At 45.6% G+C, this 25,068-nt stretch overlaps 3 protein-coding genes across 3 annotated transcripts; 2 read left to right on the forward strand and 1 right to left on the reverse strand.

The window, feature by feature from the left end:
• Window positions 1-4,725: 4,725 nt before the first annotated feature.
• LOC141797367 (olfactory receptor 11A1-like) lies at window positions 4,726-5,673 on the forward strand. The gene has a single exon (XM_074678682.1). The coding sequence runs from the start codon at window positions 4,726-4,728 to the stop codon at window positions 5,671-5,673; it is 948 nt and encodes a 315-aa protein (XP_074534783.1).
• A 3,592-nt stretch (window positions 5,674-9,265) lies between these two features.
• On the forward strand, window positions 9,266-10,213 carry LOC141797368 (olfactory receptor 11A1-like). Its single transcript, XM_074678683.1, has one exon. It carries the CDS (start codon window positions 9,266-9,268, stop codon window positions 10,211-10,213), a length of 948 nt encoding a protein of 315 aa, XP_074534784.1.
• A 1,748-nt stretch (window positions 10,214-11,961) lies between these two features.
• Window positions 11,962-23,681, reverse strand: abcg1 (ATP-binding cassette, sub-family G (WHITE), member 1). The gene is made up of 14 exons (XM_074679904.1): window positions 23,619-23,681; window positions 21,401-21,647; window positions 17,715-17,832; window positions 17,406-17,538; window positions 17,270-17,320; window positions 16,986-17,131; window positions 16,724-16,847; window positions 14,371-14,485; window positions 13,988-14,133; window positions 13,694-13,801; window positions 13,435-13,603; window positions 13,111-13,211; window positions 12,598-12,875; window positions 11,962-12,513 (listed from the first exon to the last, which is right to left on the reverse strand). The coding sequence occupies exons 1-14, from the start codon at window positions 23,679-23,681 to the stop codon at window positions 12,285-12,287; spliced, it is 2,028 nt and encodes a 675-aa protein (XP_074536005.1). The 3' UTR covers window positions 11,962-12,284.
• Between the last annotated feature and the right edge of the window lie 1,387 nt (window positions 23,682-25,068).

The following is a 25,068-nucleotide window of genomic DNA, read 5'->3' on the forward strand; positions in this document are numbered from 1 at the left end:
TGCGACCAAAATAGACGATAGAGTCAGTCTACCATCACTGGTACAACATCAGGTCAGGCCCACAACCCTTCAGGGAGGTTTCACCCTCCCTTTAGCTCAGGGGTCATCCACTACATTTGTCCAAGGGCCAAACCATTTGTTTCTGCAGACGCTATCACCTGTATTGCTGTTAGCCACTAGAGGGCAATAATAATGATATAATTATAATAATGATACATTTTATTTGTGGGCGCCTTTCATGACACTCAAGGAACACAATCAATAACATACAAACAACAAACAGCAGAAGTGAGGATGGTGGGGGCAAACAGAAAAGGCTAGACAAAATAAATGAGTTTTAAGATGTGACTTCAAAGTGGACAGACAGGTAATGTCCCAGATAGTTTGGGGAAGAGAAGAGACGGGGGGCTGATGCACAAGCAAGCGTGACTTATATCCGGTTTAAAATAGGGTGGCATGTAAACTTTTGGTTACTTAAGAGTGACATGCTACCTTATGTTGATTGAAGGTTTGTCATCAAATCATCTAAAATGGTTCATTTCCGTTGCTGTGTGGTTGATGCTAATAGTTATTTTCATATTTTCTATTGTGGCTTGATGTGTGATTGCTCCTAGGTGTTCTCTCCACAACAGGATGACAGCTCTTTCAGCCATCTCCTCACCACTGCTGTGTGATTTAAGAGACATATAACATGTTGAATGGATTTAAAATGAATCTCTTGTGATTAAGTTTTGTACTAACTGCTAGCATATCAATGCAATTTCCAATGTACTTTAGCATCAAGCTAGTGCTCTATATCGTTCAGAATCAGAAGCAGTTACATCCCTTCCAAGACATAGAGGAAAACAAACTTAGACATGAGAAAACGAACAGGAAAGGGATAAACCTAGGAGCCGCCAGCTGCCCAGCACCCCTTTGCAATAACTATGAAATAACAACATTGGGAGAAGAAAGGGGGAAAAAAAACTCAATTCCAGACTATTCCCAACAGGAGGCGTAGTTTGAGATCAAGAAAAAAAAAACACCTCAGCATAAAAGCACATGATAACAGCGGACAAAAACTCGAAGACTTGCTCAAGTGTCATTGCTTAGCCTTGAAGGGGAGCGTGCGCAGCCTTACTCGGGCACGTGCACATCAACCCTCTGAAGCTGAGCTGTAACTGAGCCAAAGAAGGCGTTGAGTCCAAGGTTGTGTGTGTGCCATGTGACTTCATTTGTGTGTATGTGTAAGCCCATGGACTACATCCCTACCCAGACTCAACAATGTTTTTGCCGTCTGATGGTGATAAGGCCACGTCTGCTGTTGAGATGACCCCGAAGAGTTCTGATCCAGAAACAAGTTCACAGGAGTAAGGTGTGGTATGGGAGGGGGTAGAGCATCTGTCTGCATACCATCCAGGAGAGTAGAGCACTATCAGCCTACCAAGGCTGACATAGAGGAGCCGAAAGAGAGATAAAGATTTGTTTGGGTCAGGCAGACTGTAAAATTTTCCGTCTGCTTTTGAGTTTTACCAGTCATCTCTGTGGCGATCCAAATGACCTAATTGGGTGGCCCATTACATACGAGCCGAGCTGACAATTTCTCCGAGTTGTTATCGGTCCTATCCTGCCTGTGATTAAGTTCGCATATCGCTTGAGTCTGAGTATTGACAGCCCTGCACAATCCCTCAGTGATGGGCTTGTTATTGATTCCCAAAACTGCAGCCTGCGTCTTCTGAAGTTTGCAATAAATCAGGAAACCGCCAGCTTTAAACAGCAGAAAGCCTGTTATCATAACTCCAAAAATGTAGAAATCTCCGACATCCTCGGCGGAAAGGATCGTCAGGCATAGTACCTCCACATATCCCCGGAGTCAATCGTATACCCGGCTGCAAACGTTCCGCCCCTTAGCCCAGTTTCCTGAGAAAATTTGATCAGTTACGTTGACAGACCAGCCGATCAAATCCATTATTGTAGGTTTTGGATAGGATACAAAGAGAGGCTCTGCTAGTTCAGACAGGGACAGACCAAGAACAAGCAGGGCAGATAGGGAGGAGGGAGCTAGAAGAAAAGCATCCGCCTTCGCTGAGGGCAGAAGATAAAGAGCTATATGAAATGTTGAATGAATAAAAGAATAAATCTCTTTTGTGAGAGTATTACACTTGTTTGTGTGTTCAAGATGAAAGTTGATATTTTGCTTGAAAACTGAAGTTTTTTTGTTGTGTGCTAACTGTTAGCATATCAGTGCAGTTTACCTTTGTACATTAGCGTAGTGCTAGGTTTTTATATAAGAGCTCCTAATTTACAAAAAAAAAAAAAAACAAACCTGCATCTAGAAGTCTTACATGTTGAATGTATGGAATAGGAATCTCTTGTAAGAGACTTCTGAATCAGTGAGATCTCAGGGAGATCTCTTGTAGCCCCCAGCACACTGAATGTCTTTGGATCTTTAGTCTTCGCTTCAAAACTTCATTATTGAAGCTCGTTAACTTCACCCTGAGGTCAAAGGTCATCCCAGTCTGTAAACATGTGCGTCTTCTAAGTGAAATTGTAAATTGTAAACATGTGTGTCCCTGAGGCGCCCCCTCATCAGCTGCAGCTCACACTAAATCCCCCTGAAGCTAATTACTGTTAATGAGACCTCAGACCTGCTACTTTCAGGAAGCAGGTCCTCCACCCATAATGACCTCCCCCCAGACCAACTCAGACCAACACTACACACACACACACACACACCTCAGACCAACACACAGCTTGGAGCTGGCGCTGAAAAACAAGTACTCACAGAAAATCTCAGCTGAGCTGGAAAACTTAGTGAACTAAACATCAACTCAAATCTAAACTAGCAAAAACCTCCACTCCAGGCACTGACAGCCAAAACACACCAGACGTGGCTGAACATCTTAATGCCAAAAGCCACACCTGTTAAACAATAGCACGACGCCGTAGCAGCACGACACAGTGTACCCCACTAATAAATCCAACGAAGAAGAAAAACACGACTAAGTAGACAAAGACCAACGATGGAAGACATGCAGTATTGATGAATCTACCGACCAATTAACAGTCTGCAGTGTGTTGCTCCACCTTCCGAGAGCAGATCGGTTCAGTCTGGCACCCATACAGAAGGGTCCCAAAAAGTGGGATGGCTCGTCTCGGTTATTTGGGGATGTGTCCCGGGATAAGTCAGTGGAAATGCCGTAAAATGCGTGCCGTACCGAGACAAACCAAACCGGACTGCTTGGTGGAAACGCGGCTTTTGTGTTTCATCCCAAACCCTTTGTTGTGTAAATGATCCGCGTGACTCCAGTTGTCTGGAGGTCCTGACACGGACTGGACTGAACACACAGCCAGACAGATCACATTCAAGCTACTGCAGAATCACTTCCTCATTCCAGCAGCAAGTAAAGTGACATGAAACAACAGGAGAGAATACAAAATGAAACCAGACACAATGAATATGAAAGACTGCTGCCACCTGCAATGGTCACTTTGTCACTAGTTTACGAGCCTGGTAATGATGGACAAGCTCCGCCAGACCATTCTCCAACCTGCCTCTGTTCTGCAAGAGGCGCCAATGAGTTAAAGTGAATGAGTCTCGACTGAGGGGCCGTTTACACCACAACGGTTTTAGGGTGAGACGCAAAAGTTTTTTTTACGTTTCAGCCTTGTGTTTACACGGCCTAAAATGCAAACTTTTGAAAACGGCCTCCAGAGTGGGATTTTTCTGAAATGCTGCCGACACTGTTGCCGTATAAACAGTAAGCTGGCGTTTTTAGTGGAATGATGACGTTACACTCCATGTTGTGCTTGTGCAGCTCAATCAGCTGAATCTGCTGACTGTCTTTCAACAAAATGTGCATCTGTTGCTCCACTTTTGAACTTAGTATTCCCCAATTCACCAGATGACCAGCTCAACTCTACTTGGGTGGAGATCTCCTTGAGGGTGTGGAGCAGGTTCAGCACTAGTTCAAAATCTTTGTGCGGATATTCAAAGCCCACTTTGGTGAGGCACATATTTATCCGTGAGCTTTCAATCCCTATACCTCAAGCTGGTCACTGAGGTCCTCTGACCAGGGGCTCCTGGCTGTGACGCGGACAAGGTTGAAAACCAGAGGAGGCCGAGTGTTTCAATTTGTGGCTCCAAACCTCGGGAACTTACTACCCTTGAACTTGCGAACACTTGCCTCTGTGCACATTTTTAAAAGCCAGGTAAAGACCCACCTGTTCAGGCAGGTGTTTGCACTGCCTGTAATTGACTGTTGCCTGTTGCCTGACTTTCAGCTGAGAAAAGTGTGATAGAAATTAAAGTTTTCTTACTTAATAACTTGTTCATAACTGAATGATCTAAATGCCTGTCTGAATCCTTCTTGTTTCAGAAAAACAATCTGTGACGTGGATTTGGTGACAGAGATCCGGAGACAGTAATCTGTGTTTGATATGACCTAAGGGAGGCATGTGTGTGTGTGTGTGTGTGTGTGAGTGTGTGTGTGTGTGTACTTGTGGGGTATAAACCAGGTTACGCTGAAGCCTCAAGTTAGCAGAGGAGAAGTGTGTGTCTCTGTGTGATCCTCTGCAGCTGGTTAGGTGTGTTAGTGTGTGTTGTGTTAGCAGAGTAAGGAAGGGTGAGGTTTGCGCTGCTTTGGGGCACCATGTGACGGTTTGTTCACAGCAGACTGGTGATGATGAGTTCAATGAGTGCTGATGTTCTCTGATAACCACTTTTCTTTGCCAACAGGAAGAACGATGATGAACTCCACTGTGTATCACTTTGTGCTCAGCACCTATGTGGATGTAGGAAACCTGAAGTACTTGTTCTTCTCTCTGACTGCGTTGTTGTACCTCACTATCATAGTTCTCAACATGTTTCTCGTGGCGGTGATCTGTGTGCACAGGAGCCTCCATGAGCCCATGTATGTGTTCCTGTGCAGCCTGTTTGTCTCTGAGGTGTACGGCAGCACCGGGCTGTTCCCTCTGCTCCTGGTCCAGCTGCTCTCTGACGTCCACACTGTCTCTGTTTCTTTCTGCTTCCTGCAGATCTTCTGTCTGTTTACATACGCTCAGGCTGAGTTTTGTAACTTAGCCATCATGTCCTACGACCGGTACCTGGCCATTTGTCATCCTCTGCAGTATAACACCCTCATGACCTTTAATAAGGCGGTGATCTGTGTGTGTGTGATCTGGGTTTTCTCTTTGACTAAATTCTTAATTTCTCTGTCTCTGAGTGTAACTCTGCCCCTCTGTGGGAACGTCATCCACAGTCTGTACTGTCACAACTATCTGGTGGTGAAGTTGGCCTGTTCGGACACTAAAGTCAATAACATTTATGGAGTCTTTGGCACTATCCTCACAGTCATGGTTTCTCTGCTTCCCATTGTGTATTCATACTGTAAAATCCTCCAGGTGTGTTTTTCTGGCTCCACACAGACCAGAAGAAAAGCAGTCAGTACCTGCGCTCCTCACCTGGCCTCCCTCATCAACTTTTCTTTCGGCTGTATGTTTGAAATCCTTCAGGCCAGGTTTGATACGGCTAGCATGCCCAGCATGCTGCGCATCATCATGTCTCTTTATTTCCTCCTCATCCAGCCGGCCCTGAACCCCATCATGTATGGCCTGCAGCTGTCCAAGATCAGGAAGATATGTAAGCATGTTCTGTGTCCTGGTGTCTTGTCTAAGGACAAAGAGACTTTGTAGGTGTTGAAGAAGAGAGCGCTGATAACATCCTAAGTCAATATTGTTTTTCATTGGGGGAAGATGGGGTCTGGCTCAGCTGGTCTATCAATACCAGGCTGGTAAACTACTGTAGGTGACAGCGGTGCTTTCTTTGGAGGAGAGATCAAGTTGCATGTCAGAAAAGAACAGGCAGCTTACACTCAAACAGAGAATATGTTGCGGCAGATCATAGAGGAAGAGTGTTGCAGTTGTGAAGAAAGACGATGGAGGTCATGGAAAGGATCAATGGATGGAGCGCCTGGGACGAGTGCAATTTGGAATAGTGTTTTTTTTTTTTAAATAGAAAACAGAAAAAGACATGAAAAAGGAGTGTCTACTCTTCTTAGGTAGTTCTAGTGTTTATATAAAACAAGATATTCTATGGGTCTTGAAAGATCAGTCAAAATGCTCTGAAACTTTACAGCCAATGAGTTAAAAACATTAATGATAATATCTGTTCATTAACTTTACTGAAACAAAAAGGTTTAAAGAGAGAGAGAGAGAGAGAGCCCCCCAAACAACCTGAGTCCACACTGAGTTAAAAACTATTACACATTAAACTTTTATATAATAAGTTAAAAACTGTTTAAAGTCATTTTCAAACTTGTTAAGAAGTCATACAGTGAACATATTCCTTCAAATAGTCAATAATACTCTGTTCAAAGATCTGCTGGCTTTAATTTAGATAAACGCAGAAATGAATGTGGTAAATTATTATTCATGTTGGTTATAGGACTGTATGAACCATAAAAAACAGGAACCTTTTGAAATGTTTTTGTTGATGATTGTTAATATTTTTTAGAACTTCGACTCATTTAAGTTTTATTTGCAGCTGTTTACAAAATAAATATTTGAAATATTTGAAATTTGAATTGTTTCTATAACGTCCAATTTGACCTTTGATTCAATTTGGTATATGATGACTTAATCTGAACGTGGGCGGAGGGTACGCTCAAATCTTATGCCAGGTCTGAAATCATGTACACAAGTTTCATGTCAGAGTAGGAGTGTGGTACAGCGAGGAAAATCTGTCTGAAGAATTATTAGATCAGATGAGTGCAGAGCATATTTAGACAGACTAACAGAGGTTCACAGGTTAATACTTAGATAGTTGAATTAGATATTATGCCAAGAATTTAACTCACATTTCACTCTTCTTTTACCAAATCAAGAGCAGCGGGAAGCTCGTTTCTACACCTAGATCTGATAAATGAGGGTCTGTGAGTGGATCTTTGAGATCTCTGCACATCATCGTCTTTGTGAGTGACCACAAGCTCTCAGTCATGTTGAGACCAGGTGAGCAGGCAGGCCAGTTCTTGAGGTGATCACCCTTAAAGGTCCCGTATTCTGCTCCTTTTCTGCAGTTTAATATGGATCATTGATGTCTTCATGAAATGGTAGTAACATGTCTTGGTCCAAAAAGCCAATAAATCAAGCACAGCAGCATTGTTTCCAGGCTCTCATAGCCCCTCTGTTCAGAACGCTCTGATTTAGTGGGCGTGGCCTTCATATGTAAATGAGCCACCGCTGATACCGCCCCGCTCTTCAGCGTCACTGAGAGCGGCGCCACGAGCTCCGAGTACACAATGTTTAGAAAACAATGAAGCACGTTTACCGTAACATTACAGGCTAAAACAACAGGCTAACTGCAGCTAAAGTTAGCATCCTGAAGCTAACACAAAGACAGGGGGACACTGAGGAAAAGCTCTTCCATCTGCTCCACAGCACACAGCATTTAAAATGCTCACATTTCCAGGGTCCCAGGTTTGTGGGTGGATGGTTGGTTGGTAATGCGCCTGGATTCAGGACCAGTCTATTGGCTAGCCCTCTGTTGGACTGTCCAAAGTTGGAAAAGCAGTCGGCCATGAAGTGACTAGAACACACATGCACAGTTTTACTGAGTGTAGCTGGAACATTTCTCTCATAAATGAACTCTAGACACTTAGTCTGTCTTCTTCTGAGATGGGAAGCTTGTGCATGGAACTATGTGGCTGTTTACAGCCAAAAACAGAGCAGTGATGGCTCTCCAACTTCAGCATTCTCCAGCAGTGGGGAGGGGAGTGGGCAGGGAGGGGGTTCGGGGGTATCTGCTCCGGTGGACCAATCAGGTCAGACTTGCTCCTGATTGGTCAAAAAAAGGGAATCGCTGATGTCGGCAAATCCCCAAAATCCAAACAGCTAGTTTTAGGTCAGGATTTTACATTCACAAGCTCTACTAAGTACAGGTTTTGTCATTACAAATCACATTTTGTGGGCTGGGAAGCCCACAAAATGTGATTTTTGCATAATATGGGACCTTTAACCCTCTGAGATGCCAACCAGTCTTGAGAATAATGTGAGGCATGCAACGGTGCATCGATATGCATGGACGTAACTCGTGTATCCTGTCACCCTTTCCAGCACTTTCACATGATAAGTTTTCTTCAGTGGAGGTCTTGACATTGCCTTTTGAACCTTTGCCCCTTGTCTTAGCAACCAAAATCCGGTAGACCAAAGTACATCCCGTAAACCTGGGTACATCCAGTAGACCTTGGCATATCTAGTAAACCAGGGCACAGTCAGTTGACCTGGGTACATCCTCTAGACCTGGTACATTCAGTAGACCCAGGAACATCTACTTAGACCCATGCACAGCCAGTCAACCTGGGCACATCCACTAGACCCAGGTACATCCTCCAGACCTGGTACATTCAGTAGACCTAGGAACATCTACTAGACCTGGGTACATCATGGAGCCTTTCAGCCCCAAAGACATCCTTCCTGTTAGCCAAGGCTCTTTTAGAAACCTCTGGTTTGATTCTCGACAGTTCTCAGCTGTATTAGGACGAGCTGAGGACTTGGGATGGAAACAATTCACTTGAATTATTACCAGTAAATAATTTGCAAAGCACCAAAATTGATTTTTATCATCTTTTCGACAGCAGTCGCACTTACGGTCTGGGTTGTAGAGAGAAGTGAAGGCGAGGCCCAACTGTTTTCTGAGTACTGTGCCTACAGAGGACATAAGGTGGTGTGTGTAAGGGAAAGTAGGCTCAACCTCTGTTTAACGTCATGGTCCAGCTGTAACGCAAAGATGTTCATCATGATCAGCTTTATGTTTGTCGTCAGAAAACTTTGCTCTGATGGTCTTCATCAGGATCACATGATGTAGAGGCTTGTGTGTTAGGAACACTTAAAAAACAGCTTAAAAAAGATAAAGTCAGAGAGAGAAGCTTCAGATGACTGGGGTTATCCCCTGAGACGCTGAGGGGTGGGTGAGGGGCGGGATGTTTCGTCACAGTGGGTATAAAGCAGGATCTCTGTCCGCTGCTCATGCTGGTGGCTGCAGGAACCCGTCTCTCCTGGTGGGTGAGTGTTTGTGTCTGTAACTGTTTCATGGTTTCAGATTTCTCTCAGGACCAGGATAAATGCCTGCTCAGTTTTCCTCCTCCCTCCTGCAGGGCTTCAAGCGTGGAGCTCATCAAACATGAAGAGACGTCCGTTGCTGCCTGACCACTGTGGCTGAAACTTTGATTCATTATGGGTTAAAACTGTAAGAACAGTTTCAAACTGACCTTGGACCTCCAGAGGAACGATGATGAACTCCTCTGTGTATCACTTTGTGCTCAGCACCTATGTGGATGTCGGAAACCTGAAGTACTTGTTCTTCTCTCTGACTGCGTTGTTGTACCTCACTATCATAGTTCTCAACATGTTTCTCGTGGCGGTGATCTGTGTGCACAGGAGCCTCCATGAGCCCATGTATGTGTTCCTGTGCAGCCTGTTTGTTTCTGAGGTGTACGGCAGCACCGGGCTGTTCCCTCTGCTCCTGGTCCAGCTGCTCTCTGACGTCCACACTGTCTCTGTTCCTTTCTGCTTCCTGCAGATCTTCTGTCTGTACACATACGCAAAAGTGGAGTTCTGTAACTTAGCCATCATGTCCTACGACCGGTACCTGGCCATCTGTCATCCTCTGCAGTATAACACCCTCATGACCTTTAATAAGGCAGTGATCTGTGTGTGTGTGATCTGGGTTTACTCCTTCATAAAGTTCTCAATAACTCTGTCTCTGAGCGTAACTCTGCCCCTCTGTGGGAACGTCATCCACAGTCTGTACTGTCACAACTATCTGGTGGTGAAGTTGGCCTGTTCGGACACTAAAGTCAACAACATTTATGGAGTCTTTGGCACTATCCTCACCATCCTGGTCCCTCTGCTTCCTATCGTGTATTCATACAGTAAAATCCTCCAGGTGTGTTTTTCTGGCTCCACACAGACCAGAAGAAAAGCGGTCAGTACCTGCGCCCCTCACCTGGCCTCCCTCATCAACTTTTCTTTCGGCTGTATGTTTGAAATCCTTCAGGCCAGGTTTGATACGGCTAGCATGCCCAGCATGCTGCGCATCATCATGTCTCTTTATTTCCTCCTCATCCAGCCGGCCCTGAACCCCATCATGTATGGCCTGCAGCTGTCCAAGATCAGGAAGATATGTAAGCATGTTCTGTGTCCTGGTGTCCTGTCCAGGGACAAAGAGACTCTGTAGGTGTTGAAGAAGAGAGCGCTGATAACATCCTAAGTCAATATTGTTTGTCAGTGGGGGAAAGTCGGGGTCTGGCTCAGCTGGTCAACAATATCAGGCATGTAAACTATTGTAGGTGACAGCTGTGCTTTCTTTGGAGGAGAGATTAAGTTGCATGTCAGAAAAGTACAGGCAGCTTACACTCAAACAGAGAATATGTCGTGTCAGATCATAGAGGAAGAGTGTTGCAGTTGTGGGGGAAGACGATGGAAGTCATGGAGAGGATCAATGGATGGAGCGCCTGGGACGAGTGCAATTTGGAAAAGTACTTATTTTCTATCTTTTTTTTTATAGAAAAAAGAAAAGACATGAAAAAGAAGTGTACTTTTCTTAGGTAGTTCTAGTGTTTACATAAAAGAAAATATTCTGTGGGTCTTGAAAGATCAGTCAAATGCTCTGAAACTTTACAGCCAATGAGTTTAAAACATTAATGATTAAATCTGTTAATTAACTTTACTGAAACAAAAAGGTTTAAAGAGACAGAGAGAGAGAGAGAGAGAGACAGCCCCCCAAACAACCTGAGTCTACACTGTGTTAAAAACTGTTTAAAGTCATTTTCAAACTTGTTAAGAAGTCATACAGTGAACATATTCCTTCAAATAGTCTGCTATAGTTTAGATAAACACAGAAAAGAATGTGGTAAATTATTATTCATGTTTGTGATAGGACTGTATGAACAATAAAAACCAGGAACCTTTTGAAATGTTTTTGTTAGTTATTAATATTTTTTTGAACTTTGACTAAAATAAGTTTTCTTTGCAGCTGTTTACAAAATAAAACCTCTAATTTTTGTGAAATGATTGAAATTTGAATTGTTCCTATAACGTCCATGCTGCGCATCATCATGTCTCTTTATTTCCTCCTCATCCAGCCGGCACTGAACCCCATCATGTATGGCCTGCAGCTGTCCAAGATCAGGAAGATCTGTAAGCATGTTCTGTGTTCAGGGACAAAGAGACTCCGTAGGTTCAGAAGAAGAAGAAATGAATACAGATAATATTGTGAAGAGCAGCAGAGAAAATGAGCAGCTGTGTTGCAAGTCAAATAAAAGCCTTGAACATCCCCATGTCTGTCTAACACTGTGGGCTCTAATTTCGTGGCACAGCGCAGGGGGCGCAAGCTTTTGGTTTTGGTTTGACACCCCAAGATTTTCAGTGGCACTTGAAGAGATAAGCACTGATGCAGAGATGTTCCAAAAAGCGCTTGTTGGGCTTTTGACGACTGCAGAGTAAAGATAGAGATGGAGACGTGTTTCAGCTTCAAGAGTGACCCTATAGTCGTGGGACCTCCTCACGATCCTTTATGAGACTTGCTGGAATGATGGAGGATCTCATGACATGTTGAAAGGTCTTCTCATAGCTCTACCCCTGAAAGGCCTCCAGAGGGCTGACCAATCAGAGAGAAGGGGGTTTGTGGAGCCTTAAAGAGACAGCAGCTAAAATAAAGTGTTTCAGACAGAGGCTGAAAGAGAAATGATAAAATCCTGTAAAGAGGCTGAAGGGGGCGCCAGAGTACAATCAACAACAGCACTACAGATTTTCAAATACACATCAGTTAATCAAGAACAGGGATCTCTCCTGGGGGATAATCAATAAAGTTTAGTCAGCGTGTCGTGATTAACTTTATTGGTGAACAGTTTTTGTTACAGTGTCCTCAGAGTTTAGCTAACGTAACATACATGTGTGAATCAGAGCGTGCAGACTCCGCCCCCTCCTCTCAGACCTCAGAGGCTCCAAGGTCACTCAGCTGTCCTCCAGTTTGTTTCAGGTTGTGGCACAGGTAAACCTTCAGGACTCAGGAGTCCAGCTCCTGTCCCTGTAGGATGTGTCCTCTTCTCCTCAGAGACGTTTAAAGTTTGTCCAAATCTCGTCTGGTCTCAGCGTCTCTTCTGGCTCTCAGTTTTTAACAGCCAGCCAAAGTCGACTCCCAGTCCACATGAAGACAAACTCCACTGCTACATGCTAACTTTGGCCTAAGGCTTTGGTCCTAAAAGCTGGAAGCTGCCGCTCAGATCCCCTCTGGTTCTGGTCCTGGTCTACCTCTCGGCACTGATCTTGTAGCGGAGGACGAAGTAAGCAATGAGCCTCAGAGAGAAGAAGAAGATGGCGAGGACGATGAAGTCCAGGTAGAGTTTGGCGTCCAGCATGTCCAGCTCCTTCAAGATGGCCTCAGACTTCTGGAAGTGACATGTATCGTCCTCGTCACAGTGCAGATCCTCCCGGTCCAGACCGTAGATGGACAGGATGACCCCCTCGAAGCCGTACCTGAAACACAGCACAGTGGATCAGACTTCTGTAACTCAGATAGACGGACTGTCCCTTTAAAGCCTGAAGTTTCCTTTAGCCCACCTGACGTAGGAGATGTAGGACATCCACTGCAGGTACCAGGGGATGGTGTCGAAACTCACAAAGAACCCTGAGAACAGCAGCACCGGGATGGCTGTGACCGGACCCACGAACGTCGCCACCTGTAACGAGGTGGACGCCGCTCCGATCAGCAGACCCAGACTCTGGGCCACCAGAGAGGTCAGCACGCCCAGAGACAGGAAGAGGAAGAACCGCCCGGCGTCTGGAGGCTGAGCCGTCATCCAGTACACGATGCTGCAGTAAACCACGGGGAACACCACCTGTACACGGCAGACACAGAGACCAGGTACGGGTCAAACACCTGACACCTGACAGACACCTTCGAACCAGTCCACCAGACCTGGGAGAGTCTGCAGGTACCCGCTCTGAGATACAGGGATCAGTTTCATAGAGGGACCTTTACACAGTCCGCTTCAGACAGAGTCATTAATAAGACTTTTATTCTGAAAGGACAGGCAGGAAACAGCTGTTTGATGAGCAGGTGTGACACGTTACCTGGAAGGGGACGTCAGCCATGGTTTTAGCCAGGTAGTAGGCCTTCAGACTGTACCAGTAGTTCAGGTGTTCCCTCAGAAATACGCCCATCTCCAAGGGAACTGCAACACACACACACACACACACACACACACACACACACACACACACACACACACACCTCGATTAAAATCTAAATTATCTTTAGTTTGTGATGTAACAACAGATGATCAAAATATGGGATAATTAAATACACAACGCTCCGGGTGTGTGTGTGTGTGTGTGTGTGTGTGTGTGTGTGTGTGTGTGTGTGTGTGTGTGTGTGTGTGTGTGTGTGAGACTCACAGGTGAGCACAGTGGGCATGAGCGCGGCAAACATGAGGAACAGCATGGAGAAGAAGAGGAAGCCTGAGTTGCTGAGGACCTTCTTGGCCTCGTTCCCGATGCCGAGGTACAGCAGACCAATCAGAACGCCGATCCCGATGTGGGACGAGATCCTCAGGTGAGTCAGCACCTGTCCGACCAAACACATCACACACTTGTTACTCTGGGGCTTGGTGTAATTTTCTGTGTGTTAGGGAGTGTGTGTGTGTGTTTTTCTCACTGAGTCTCTGAGGATGCTGAGGAAGGTTCGTCTGAACAGGATGAAGAACTGAGTCATACAGCTCGCCGAGAAACTGTGACAGCCTTCAGACGAGGAGGAGGAGCTCTCCTGACACACACACGCACACACACACACACACACACACACAAAGTAAAGAAATAAAGATTTCAATTGTTGAAAGCGAAACATCACCAACACTCTGTCAGGAAACATCTCCGCTGTGTGTGTGTGTCTGCTCTGTTACACTAGAAGTGTGTGTGTGTTGTGTTGCAGGGTGTTGCACATCTTTCACACCTCCTCTGTGCGCTGCCACAGGAACGGGTGGAGGTTGGTGTCTCCGTTCAGCTCCGTCTGATGCTCGGCGTCACACTTCCTGTCCTGAACAGCCTTCACCAGCCGGACCATCTGATCCCCGTACTCTCCAGACGCCACCTCCATCACTGGACACACACACAAACACACAAACACACACACACTGATCAGGGCATTCACTTCCACAAACGGCCACTAGATGGTGGTGCTGCAACATCAAACAGTCTCTTGAAACTGGTCTTGAACAGAAAGTGTCACGGAGAGGTCAGAGCATTCCTCCAAGGGTCCGGGAGAGGGTCAGGCAACAGAGGAGGAGGATTCTTGACCACACACACACTGTGCTGGGCTGTGTAGGAGTTTCTTACCAAAGTCTGCAGGGTTGTGGTAGGTGGGGCAGTTGAGTCCAAGGTCTCTCAAGTACGGGACTAGACTGGAGACCTTCCCTCTGTAGATACACTGACCCTGACTGAGGACATAGAGCTGACACACACACACACACACACACACACACACACACACACACACACACACACACACACACACACACACACACACACACACACACACACACAAAAAGGTGGTTAGATTTGGTGTGATGGGACTTAAAAGCAACTCAAAGAGACTCAAACCAGAGAAATGACTCTTCGAGTTCAAATCTCCACAGATTCACAGGAACCTGTCTGTGAACTGATCACAACACTTTTTCTAAAACCAGGTCTACTCCTTGTCTTCACCACATCGGCACCAGACCTTCAGGAGACCGGCTGAAATGATGACATCACAAAAAAATCTCCTGACCGCGTTGGAGGGTTGGGGCCTCAAACACCAAGGTCAGAGGGCTTGCCAATCAGGCCCCGTTTACACGACGTTTCATCTGAAAACGCTAAAACGCAGTGAAAAAAATCTGTGTTTACACGGAAACGCTGATGGACTGAAAACGCTGTAGTGAGCACCCCCGGCCTATAGGTGGTGCTATAACTGTCATGTCCAGAAGCCGCTTATGTGGGATCTCCACTGAAGTAGAGTTGAGCCGATCATCTGTTGTATTGAGGAATACCAAGTCAAAAAGTGGAGCGACAGATGCAGATTTTGTTGAAAGACAGTCAGCAGATACAGCAGATTGAGCAGCACAAGCACAACACAGTAGTTCGTGACGATCGTACCAACGGTACTGTTGTCCTGTTGTATGCGTGCGCGCGAGGCAGACTGTGACGTCAGCGTTTCCACTGAAAACGCCGGCTTTTACCATTTACATGGCAACGGTGTCGGGACGGTTTCAGAAAAATCCCACTCTGGAGGCCGTTTTCAAAAATTTGCGTTTTAGGACGGCTGCGTTCCACCCTAAAGCCGTTGTCGTGTCACAGCCCCTCAGAGTGAAGGAGGTTTGTGCAGCAAGGGGCCTTAGGGTGCGGTCACTTTTACTTTAGCATGAGTTCATTCTCTGCAGCGCTGTTCCCCCGCTGGCTAGTACAGCCCTCAGCCACACTACTCCAATGAACCAGACTTGAAACCACACACGGCCCACATACGCCATGGTAAAGAATATGCTAACACTTCCCCAGATAGCATCAGCAAGGAGTTCTAAATCCTTGCAGGGGTACAGCAGGGAGACATTCTTGCCCCTTTCCTCTTTATCTTAACTCAGGACAGCCATCAACAGGCAGGAGCAGGAGCTTGGCTTCACGATTACACCAAGGAGGTCCAGCAGAAGCCCTGCTGTAGCCCTGCTGTAGCCCTGGCAGACCTAGACTATGCAGACGACATCTGCCTGATATCTGACCCCATGGAGCAGGCACAGGAACTCCCGAACAGAGTGGAGGTGGAATGCGCTAAGGTTGGCCTCAGACTAAACGCAAAGAAGACTGAGGTAATGACCTATAACATACACATGGACCATCTGCGTTTTACAACATCAGACGGCAACGAATCAGGAAGGCACTAGCATGGAGGGCCCTGAACGGTACGTCAAGAGCGTGGTGCTCAAATCTGCCTGACACATAAAGCTGAATCTACTCCATGCCCCTGTAGAGTCTGTCCTCCTGTATGGCTGTGAAAGCTGGACCCTGACACCCACCCTGCAAAAATCCCTGCATGGGTGCCACACCAGAATGCTTCAAGCTGGTCTGAATGTGAACCAGAACATCCACATTTCCAATAAAGACCTTTGCGGGCAACCGCCGAGGCTCAGTGAGAAGGTAGCAGCTAGGAGGATGAGGCTGGCCGGCCACTGCCACAGACATCAACTAACATGTGGGCATCAATCCCGAGGACTTCCCATGCTAACGTATGTGGACGTCGCTAAGAAGGATGCAGGAGCTGGCAGGATGTATGGAGAACCAGAAGGATTGGAGACTCTGATGGAAGCTCGTCTGAGGACGACTGGGAGAGAACACTTCAGAGACTTAGTGGCTCACTTTGAGTCGTTTTGGTCCAACACAGCCCTCTAACATCCCCCCTTTGTGTAAACGATTGTTGAGAGGAGTGGGCACCGCAATCATACCTCAAATTTAATACGTCAAGTCACACTAGCCAAAGGAACTGGACTTAAGGGTTGAAGTGTGCTCGGACCAGTTTGATCACACACCCACAGAGATTAACCCAATCATGTAAAGTTGCTAAAGTTGTACCAGAGGGACAGAGTAAAGACTAAAAACACAACAACCATGATGGACTTTCAGACTTTGTGACCTGAAAAGACGTCCTCATGGTGTCTCTCACCTTATCGAAGAGCTCGAACAGTTTGGCGCTGGGTTGGTGGATGGTGCAGATGACGGTTCGACCTCCCTGAGCCAAGGCCTTCAGCAGAGAGACCACCTGGAAACAAGACGAGCTGTCCAGACCACTGACACACACACACGCCAAACACACACACACACACAAACAAATACATCCATTAAGACACAGAGACTCTGACACAGCTTGATGTCTCTGAATCTTCTTCCTAAGCGAGAATCATAGAAGTCTTCTCATAGGTCCTCACCTGGTGGGCTCATCGAAGAACATGACAGGTGGGTTATTGACCAGCTCCAGAGCAATTGCCAGCCTCTTCCTCTGACCCCCTGACAGGTGGGACGTCCTGGTTTTAGCACAGTCCAGCAACCCCAAAGCCATCAGGATCTCCCGGACCTGAAGACACACACACACACACACACACACACACACACACACACACACACACACACACACACACACACACACACACACACAGCTGTTTAAGCTCAGAGATGGATCTATAACAGGAAGTAGTGTGGACTTAGGGCTCACCATTTCCCTGCGAGCCTCCTCCTTCTCCTGCAGCTTCAGGTTGGCTGAGACCTGCAGAGACCAAAACCAAGAGTCACAGAGTCTGAGACCTTTTTTTCTCTACTGAGTGTGTATGTGTGTGTGTGTGTTTGTGCACCATCATGGCCTCCTGCACGGTGAGGTGAGGCAGCAGCATGTCGTCCTGCATGATGTAACAGGAAACCTTCCTGAAGGAGCGCAGGTCTCTGGGCTGACTGTTGATCAGGATCTCCCCCTTCATACCCGTCTCCCTGAACACACACACACACACACACACACACACACACACACACACACACACACACACACACACACACACACACACACATACTGGTTACTCCTCATTGAGCTACTGTCTATTTTAGACTTTTCATTTCAGCTACTGTCTTTAAGACTCTCCTCCAGTCCTGAGCAGGATTGGACCTACCTGTACCCGGCCAGGATGTTCATCAGCGTGGACTTCCCGGCTCCTGAGGGCCCCATGATGGCCACCAGGTTCCCGCTGGTGAACTTCCCAGAGATCCCTTTGAGCAGAGTCTTGAAACCTGAGACAGAGCAGCAACAAAGAGTGAACAAGTTCCCAGCGGCTCTGAGGGACGCTCTTTGTGCTCCGGTGGCGCGTGGTTTGGTTTCACCCTCCCACCCCAAACTCTCTCAGGAAACTCACAGCACAGATCCTGAGATTTTTTTTTACCCTGCAAGGGTTTCTTTTAGGTGGTCTAAGCTCAGACTGAGTGAGAATCTCAACATTTAGATCCTGGCTCTACAAACCAAGTCCACATCATCATCCCGAGTCCCCTGACCCCATCTGAACCCTCTGAAACCCCTTCTTAGCATCTTCTAAACCTCTTGTGAGCAACACATTCAAAATCAACCCAGGTTTATGGTTTGATTTCCAACAGCTGGCTGCATCAATAACCAACACACTAACTAACCAACCAACTAATTAACACCCCCAGAAAAATAAATAAATAAATAAATAAATAAATAATAAAAATTGCCAACTAATCAACTAAATAAATGCAACTAAACTATAATTATACAGTAGAGCTAGAGTAAGGGTTAACCCTAACCCTAACTATTACAACTTAATAACAAAATAATAAGCCAACTAACAAAAACTAACCAGCAAAATGATTTACCAACTAACCAACCAAATCACTAACCAACTACTCAGCCAACCAACCAACCAACCAACCAACCAACCAACCAACCAACCAACCGCATATCTAACCAGCAAATAACCAACAGACTAACCAATCAATTTACCAACAAAGTAACCATCCAATTAACTGACAAACTCACCAATTAACCAACAAACTACTCAGCCAACCAACCAATAAACCAACCAACAATCTAACCAACAAATCATCCCACCAAGTTACTTACACACTAAACAACAAAGGTTAACTAGCCATCAAACTAGCCAATTTGCCAACAAACTAACCAACCAATCAACCAACCAATCAACCAACCGACCACACATCTAACCAGCAAATAACCAACAGACTAACCAACCAACCAACCAACTACTCACCAAAAAACTTGCCACATATTTAACCAGCAAATAACCAACAGACTAACCAACCAATTTACCAACAAACTAACCATCCAATTTACTGACAAGCTTCCTAACTAACCAACAGACTACTCAACCAACTAACCAACTAAACAATAAACCAACGAACAATCTAACCAACAAACCAACCAACAAATCAACCCACCAAGTCACTAACACACTAACCAACAAAGTTTAACTAGCCAGAAAACTAACCAACAAACTAACCAATTTGCAAACAAAGTAACCAACCAACCAATCAACCAGCCAATTAACATACAAACTAACCAACCATCCCAATAGATTAACAAATCTGTCTTAACTTTCTAAGTAACTCACAAACTGAACTAACCAAACCCAGCAAGTTAGAGATTTAGTTATAATTGATTTTATCAGATCAATAACAGCTCATCTGTAAAATGTGACGATGATGATGATGATGATGATGATGATGATGATGATGATGATGATGATGATAACGATCACATCAACCTGCAGTAACCTCTGCAGTGTTTACCTGCTGATTGTGGCTGAATGCTGTTTAACAAGATTATCAGATTTAATCTGATGTAATCTGCCCTGACCGACAGTTACCTCCTCCATGGGAAAACACACTGCACCAAAATAAACACACTGTACTGAAAAATATACACACTTCACTTACTGTACACACACTGCACTATAAAAAATCACTGTCCTGTAAAAAGATACACAATACTGCAAACCATACATGCTACACTGCATTCAAGTTCACACTACACTGTAAAAGATGACTGAATACTTTAAAAAACACACTGTACTTAAAAATATGAGCACTACACTGCAAAAACATACGTATGTTTTGAAGGGTTGGATGGGACTTGAGGGAATCTATGATGTGATAAATTTAGTGTTGGTGTTGGTGTTGGTGGGGAAACCCAGAGTCGGTGTCTGAGTGCTGACTCAGAGCCTGGTCAGGATCAACCTTTACATCCGGATCAGGTCTGTTTTTAGCCCTCAGTTTGGACTGTCAGGTAAGCTCAGGAGCCTTTAGTGATGATGATGATACCAGAAGGCACCAGGTCTGACCCGTCCTTCGTCCCTTTTTACTTTCTCTGATCACAGGCCTTCACCTCACACCCTTCTTCTATCCGAGGAGCAGGAGGAGGAGATGGGAAGGCGGAAAGGGGGAGGATACAAGAGGAGGGGAGGGGTGTTGGTCCCACCTGAGCAGGTTTGAGTGAAACTGGGGTTCAGGGAGCAGAACACAGAGTTCTTAGAAAGGTGAGCTGTTAAAGCTTCTGACAGCATCTCATTACAGACTTAACAACACAAAACAGCAGCTGGCTGAGGCTTTGTGCTCTGACACACACACACACACACACACACACACACACACACACACACACACATACAGGTCCTGGATTTATTACAGAACAACTGAAGGAAACTGGTGTCTGCATGTTTTTGTTTCTTCAGCCTGTGGGATCAGTGTGCCCTGCGTTTAGACTGACAGGCAGTGTGCCCCCCTCAGCCTGTGGGATCAGTGTGCCCTGCGTTTAGACTGACAGGCAGTGTGGCCCCCTCAGCCTGTGGGATCAGTGTGCCCTGCGTTCAGACTGACAGGCACAGAGCAGAAACTGCGGCGCCTCTGTTTACCTCTTTGATTTTCTCGGCTGCGAGCGACGCAGCAGCTTGTAATCTGACCTGCAGCTATTTACAGCATCAGACTCTGAGATTAACAGATTACAGTCTCATAATCCAACACACACACACACACACACACACACACACACACACACACACACACACACACACACACACACACACACACACACACACACACACACACACACACACACAGCATCCTAAATCAGTGTCTGACAATAATAAACTGTTGCATAAACTCTGGTACTTCCTGGTGTCTTCTGCTCCTCTGGCTGACTCACAGGCTGATGTTTCCTCACAGGCTCATCCTGGGTCTCCTGGTCTGCCTGCTGACAGACTGAGGACCTGTTCCCAGGCCTGCCTGACAGTGACCTGCAGCTTACTGGAGTTCTTTGACTGACAGTGACCTGCTGAACGTCTCTGATCCTCAGGTCAGCTGATCTCAGCTCTCTGCAGACTCACGTCTCCACACTTTTTGAAATCTACCCCCTCAGAGGAGAGAGGACGTGTCGGTCCTGTTATACCAAGTGCTCCAACACCAGGGGGCCCCACAGCCCACCCCCCACTACAGAAGCTCTGCAAAGCCATTTGTGGAGCAATTAACCCTTTGTGTACTTTGTGATTCAGACATTGTGTTTTCCGTTGATCGGACCCCCAGAGAATCAGACCATCAGTGGACTAGACCCTCAGAGCCCTGCAGCTGGAGAAACAGGGTCATTTTGTTTGAGAACAGTCCAGAAACAGCGTGTTTCTGTGGGATGTCAGGTCAGATAAAGGTTTCATGGTAACAGGTGAATTGATGAGTCATGGACTGGACCTGGTCATGTGATCTCTCTGTGATGTAGACCGTCACCTCTGATTGGTGACTCAGCTCAGGTGTAGTTTGTGTGCTTGTTGTGTGTCAGTACCTTTCCTCCTCCACCAGGGGCCGTCTCTGATAGAGTACGAGACCTCGTTGAACTCGATGTTGACGGCCGGTCGTCGGGGTAACGAGGAGAACCTCTGGGCCTCTGTCAGGTTGTTGTCCACCTTCTTCAGGTGTCCCTGCAGCAGCGGCGTTTGCTGGCTGCCCGTCCGCCGCTTGCTGACCACCTCATCCATACAAACACACACTGTCCGGGGGTCCAACATGAGGTCTGGGGGCCCGTTAGTGTTCTAAGGACGGAAAGTGAAATGATACTAAGCCCATAATAACATGATGGTGAAGCCCAGTCACTCAGAGCTCCCCCTGCTGGCTGTCTGCAGAATATCTATCCTCCTCCACGGTAACAGGCAGGACATGAGTCAGACTGTCAAACACGTTTCTGTCTTCATGGATCTGATCGCTCTGACTTATGTCTCAGAGTTCATTTAGAGAAAGTTCGATGCAATCAGTGACATCACGACTGACAGCTGGACTAACGAGGCTCCTGAGGGAGACACACCTGAGGGACACACCTAAAGGACAAGTCAAACAGAAACACCTAAAAGACACACACCTTAGGGACACATTTGAGGGTGCACCTGAGGGACACACCTGAGGGATACATCTGAGGGACACATTTAAGGGTGACCTGAGGGACACTCATAGGGGCACACCTTGAAGACACCTGAAGGACACACCTAAGGGACATACTTAAAAGACACACCTTAAAGACACAACTGAGGGACAAGTCTACAGAAACACTTGAGGGACACAATTAAAGGACACACCTTAGGGATACATCTGACATCCACATCTGAGGGACACATTTAAGGGCGCACTTGAGGGACACTCATAGGGACACTCATAGGGACACACCTGGAAGACAGCTGAAGGACACACCTAAGGGACACACTTAAGTGTTTCTTTCTTTCTTCTTTAACAGTTCTTTATTACCTAAGGGACATACTTAAAAGACACACCTTAAAGACAGAACTGAGGGACAGGTCTACAGAAACGCCTGAGAGACACAATTAAAGGACACACCTTAGGGATACATCTGACAGACACATCTGAGGGACACATTTAAGGGCGCACCTGAGGGACACTCATTGGGACACACTTAAAGGACACACCTCAAAGACACAACTGAGGAACAGGTCTACAGAAACACCTGAGGGACACAATTAAAGGACACGCCTTAGTGACACACCTGGGAGACACACCTAAAAAGACACACTTAAAGGACACACCTTAGGGACAAGTCTAACAGAAACACCTGGGGGGCACATCTAAGGGTGCACCTGTTACCGGGAGACTTACCAAAAGGACAAACCTGAGGGGTACACCTTAAAGATACACCTGGGGGACACATGTGGTGGACACAGCTGAGGGACAGAACTAAAGGACACACCTTAGGGACATACCAGAGACACACCTGAGAGACACACTTTAGAGATTCCCTCTTATTCCCCTGTAGCGTCTCTACATGATTTACAGCCCATAATAATCCCTGTTGCCGTTACCCTGGCGTTTAGAGATCCCTTATTTCAGCCTCTGTCTGTGGAGTCTGCTGTCCTGAGGACGTGGACTGGTCCCTGTGCTGAGAGTCTCATGGATCTATCAGAGTCTCAGGGGGAGGTCTGGAGCAGGATGGAGAGCTGGACTCTGACAGACGCTGGCAGAATTCAGGCCACACTAAAGAAAAACCTGGTCCACAGAAATCCTTTAACAGAATCAAGAACCAGCTGCTGCTGAACCTGAGCGGGCCCAGGTAATCCCTCCCAGACCGGGCTGTGGCTGCTGTGGGACTCTTCTTATGATCCTTCCTCGGGTTTAAAGACCTGATCCAAGCTCCCTGTACAACCACTGACCACAAAGGGTTCACCTCAAACCTGAACCTAGGTTGACCCCTCAGATTCTAACAGAACCCTGAGAGTCTGAAGTCTGCAGGTCTTTGTCTTCAAATGATTAAATGCATAAATCCAAATATAAAATCATCAGATTTCCCAGCATGCTTTGTTTCTGAGTCTGATGCTCCTCACTTTAAATCAGAGGTGCAGTCTGACTCAGACCCTCAGTCCCTCATGAAACGGACCAGCTCAGATCCTGCAGAGTCTGACAGAAGTTAGACAGAGGAGCAAAGTTCAGAGAGGGTCCGTCTCAGTCCCTGTCTGTCCCCCTGTCTGTCCCCTGTGTGTCCCCCCCACCTGTCCTGTACTCACCATGATGATGGAGTTGGTGACGGTGGGGTTGTGGACAGACCAGGCGGCCATCAGACAGGCCATGGCCAAGAGACAGCAGCTCTGACTGTCCCCTCCGCTCGCTCTCATCTGATCCCTGCTCACTGACTGATGGCTGCTCTGCCTGATGACCACGCCCACTCCAATATAAGCCCCGCCCCTATGGCTGGGGAAGGAAGGGTTTAAAGGGAGTGCTGCTACAGACCAGCTATGGCCCCAAACCACCTGTATGCCGGGCTCAAAAGCTCATCAAGTGTATGATTTACATCGTTGAAATGAACACATGATTCATGGAGTTAAACACATCAAACACAGATTGATTCATTCTGACATGAATCTCATCCTGTTTGCTGTGGAGTGCTCATATAGAGAGGAAACGTCCGTAACTTAAGGAAAAAAAATCAAAGATTAAAAAAAAAACATTGAAAACATTTTTTGTTGATTTTGAATCCTGGATTAACAACAGTTAAATACATAGAAGTAAGACTATTTTAGACCACCTCCAAAGTCGTCACAGGATCTCTGACCCTCAGCGGTAATCAGGGACATTTTTGTCCTTTTGGGTCATTTTTTGCTTAATTTTTGGCTGTCATTTTTATTGTGTGACTCCATGTAGAATGATACTTTTAAGGAGTTCTTTTTTTTTTTCAAGTAAAACTTAAAATTCAAATTTTAGATTTTCTTTTTTCCTAAGGTCAAAAATACACTGGTGGCAAATTTAAGACCCTTTGAGGACATTAGAAGACAAAAGTGTCCTCAACTACAAACTGCTATAAAAACAGAAGAGATGTTTTTTTTCTTTCTTTTTTATTTATTATTATTATTATCATTTTATCAGATCTTTCAATCAATTTCAGTCTTTATTGAAAGAAACTACATATTTATTCAAAAATATATATATTTTTACTCTTTGAATGCTGCTTTCATTACATGATAGCATTGTTTTTATTGAAAAAAAAAAACCCAACAAAAAAACAGTTATTCCTTTATCTGAAAAATGTTGGAGGCCTTAGTTTTTTTTATCTATTTGTTTTTGTTTTTTAAATCAGATTTAAATAAACATGAAATTAATGTCTCAACTTGTCCCATTATAACCACATTTTTTAAAGAGACACATTTCTCAATACTAAAAAGAAAAAAACTATGAAAAACTACAAAAAACTACAAATGAGCATTTAAAAGTTCAAAATGATAAAAGATAGTTAAATACTTGATGATTTTTAAGTATTTATCTGTTTTGTTTTTATAGCAGTTTTTTGGTGGAGGAAGATTTTTCGTAATGCCTTCAAATCAAACCATGAGTGTTGAAGAATCCTAAACCGTCTGAGAGCAGCTGTTTGATTATAAGTCATACAAACCTAACTTTTAACAACTCTCATTATTAAACTAAGTTCAACTGTTTGGTTTGGTTAAAGCTCAGACTGACTGTAGA

This window comes from Halichoeres trimaculatus, unplaced genomic scaffold (genome assembly GCF_033239565.1).
Source record: "Halichoeres trimaculatus isolate MK-OKI-2021-1 unplaced genomic scaffold, fHalTri1.1 fHalTri1_scaffold_9, whole genome shotgun sequence".
NCBI lineage: Eukaryota > Metazoa > Chordata > Actinopteri > Labriformes > Labridae > Halichoeres > Halichoeres trimaculatus.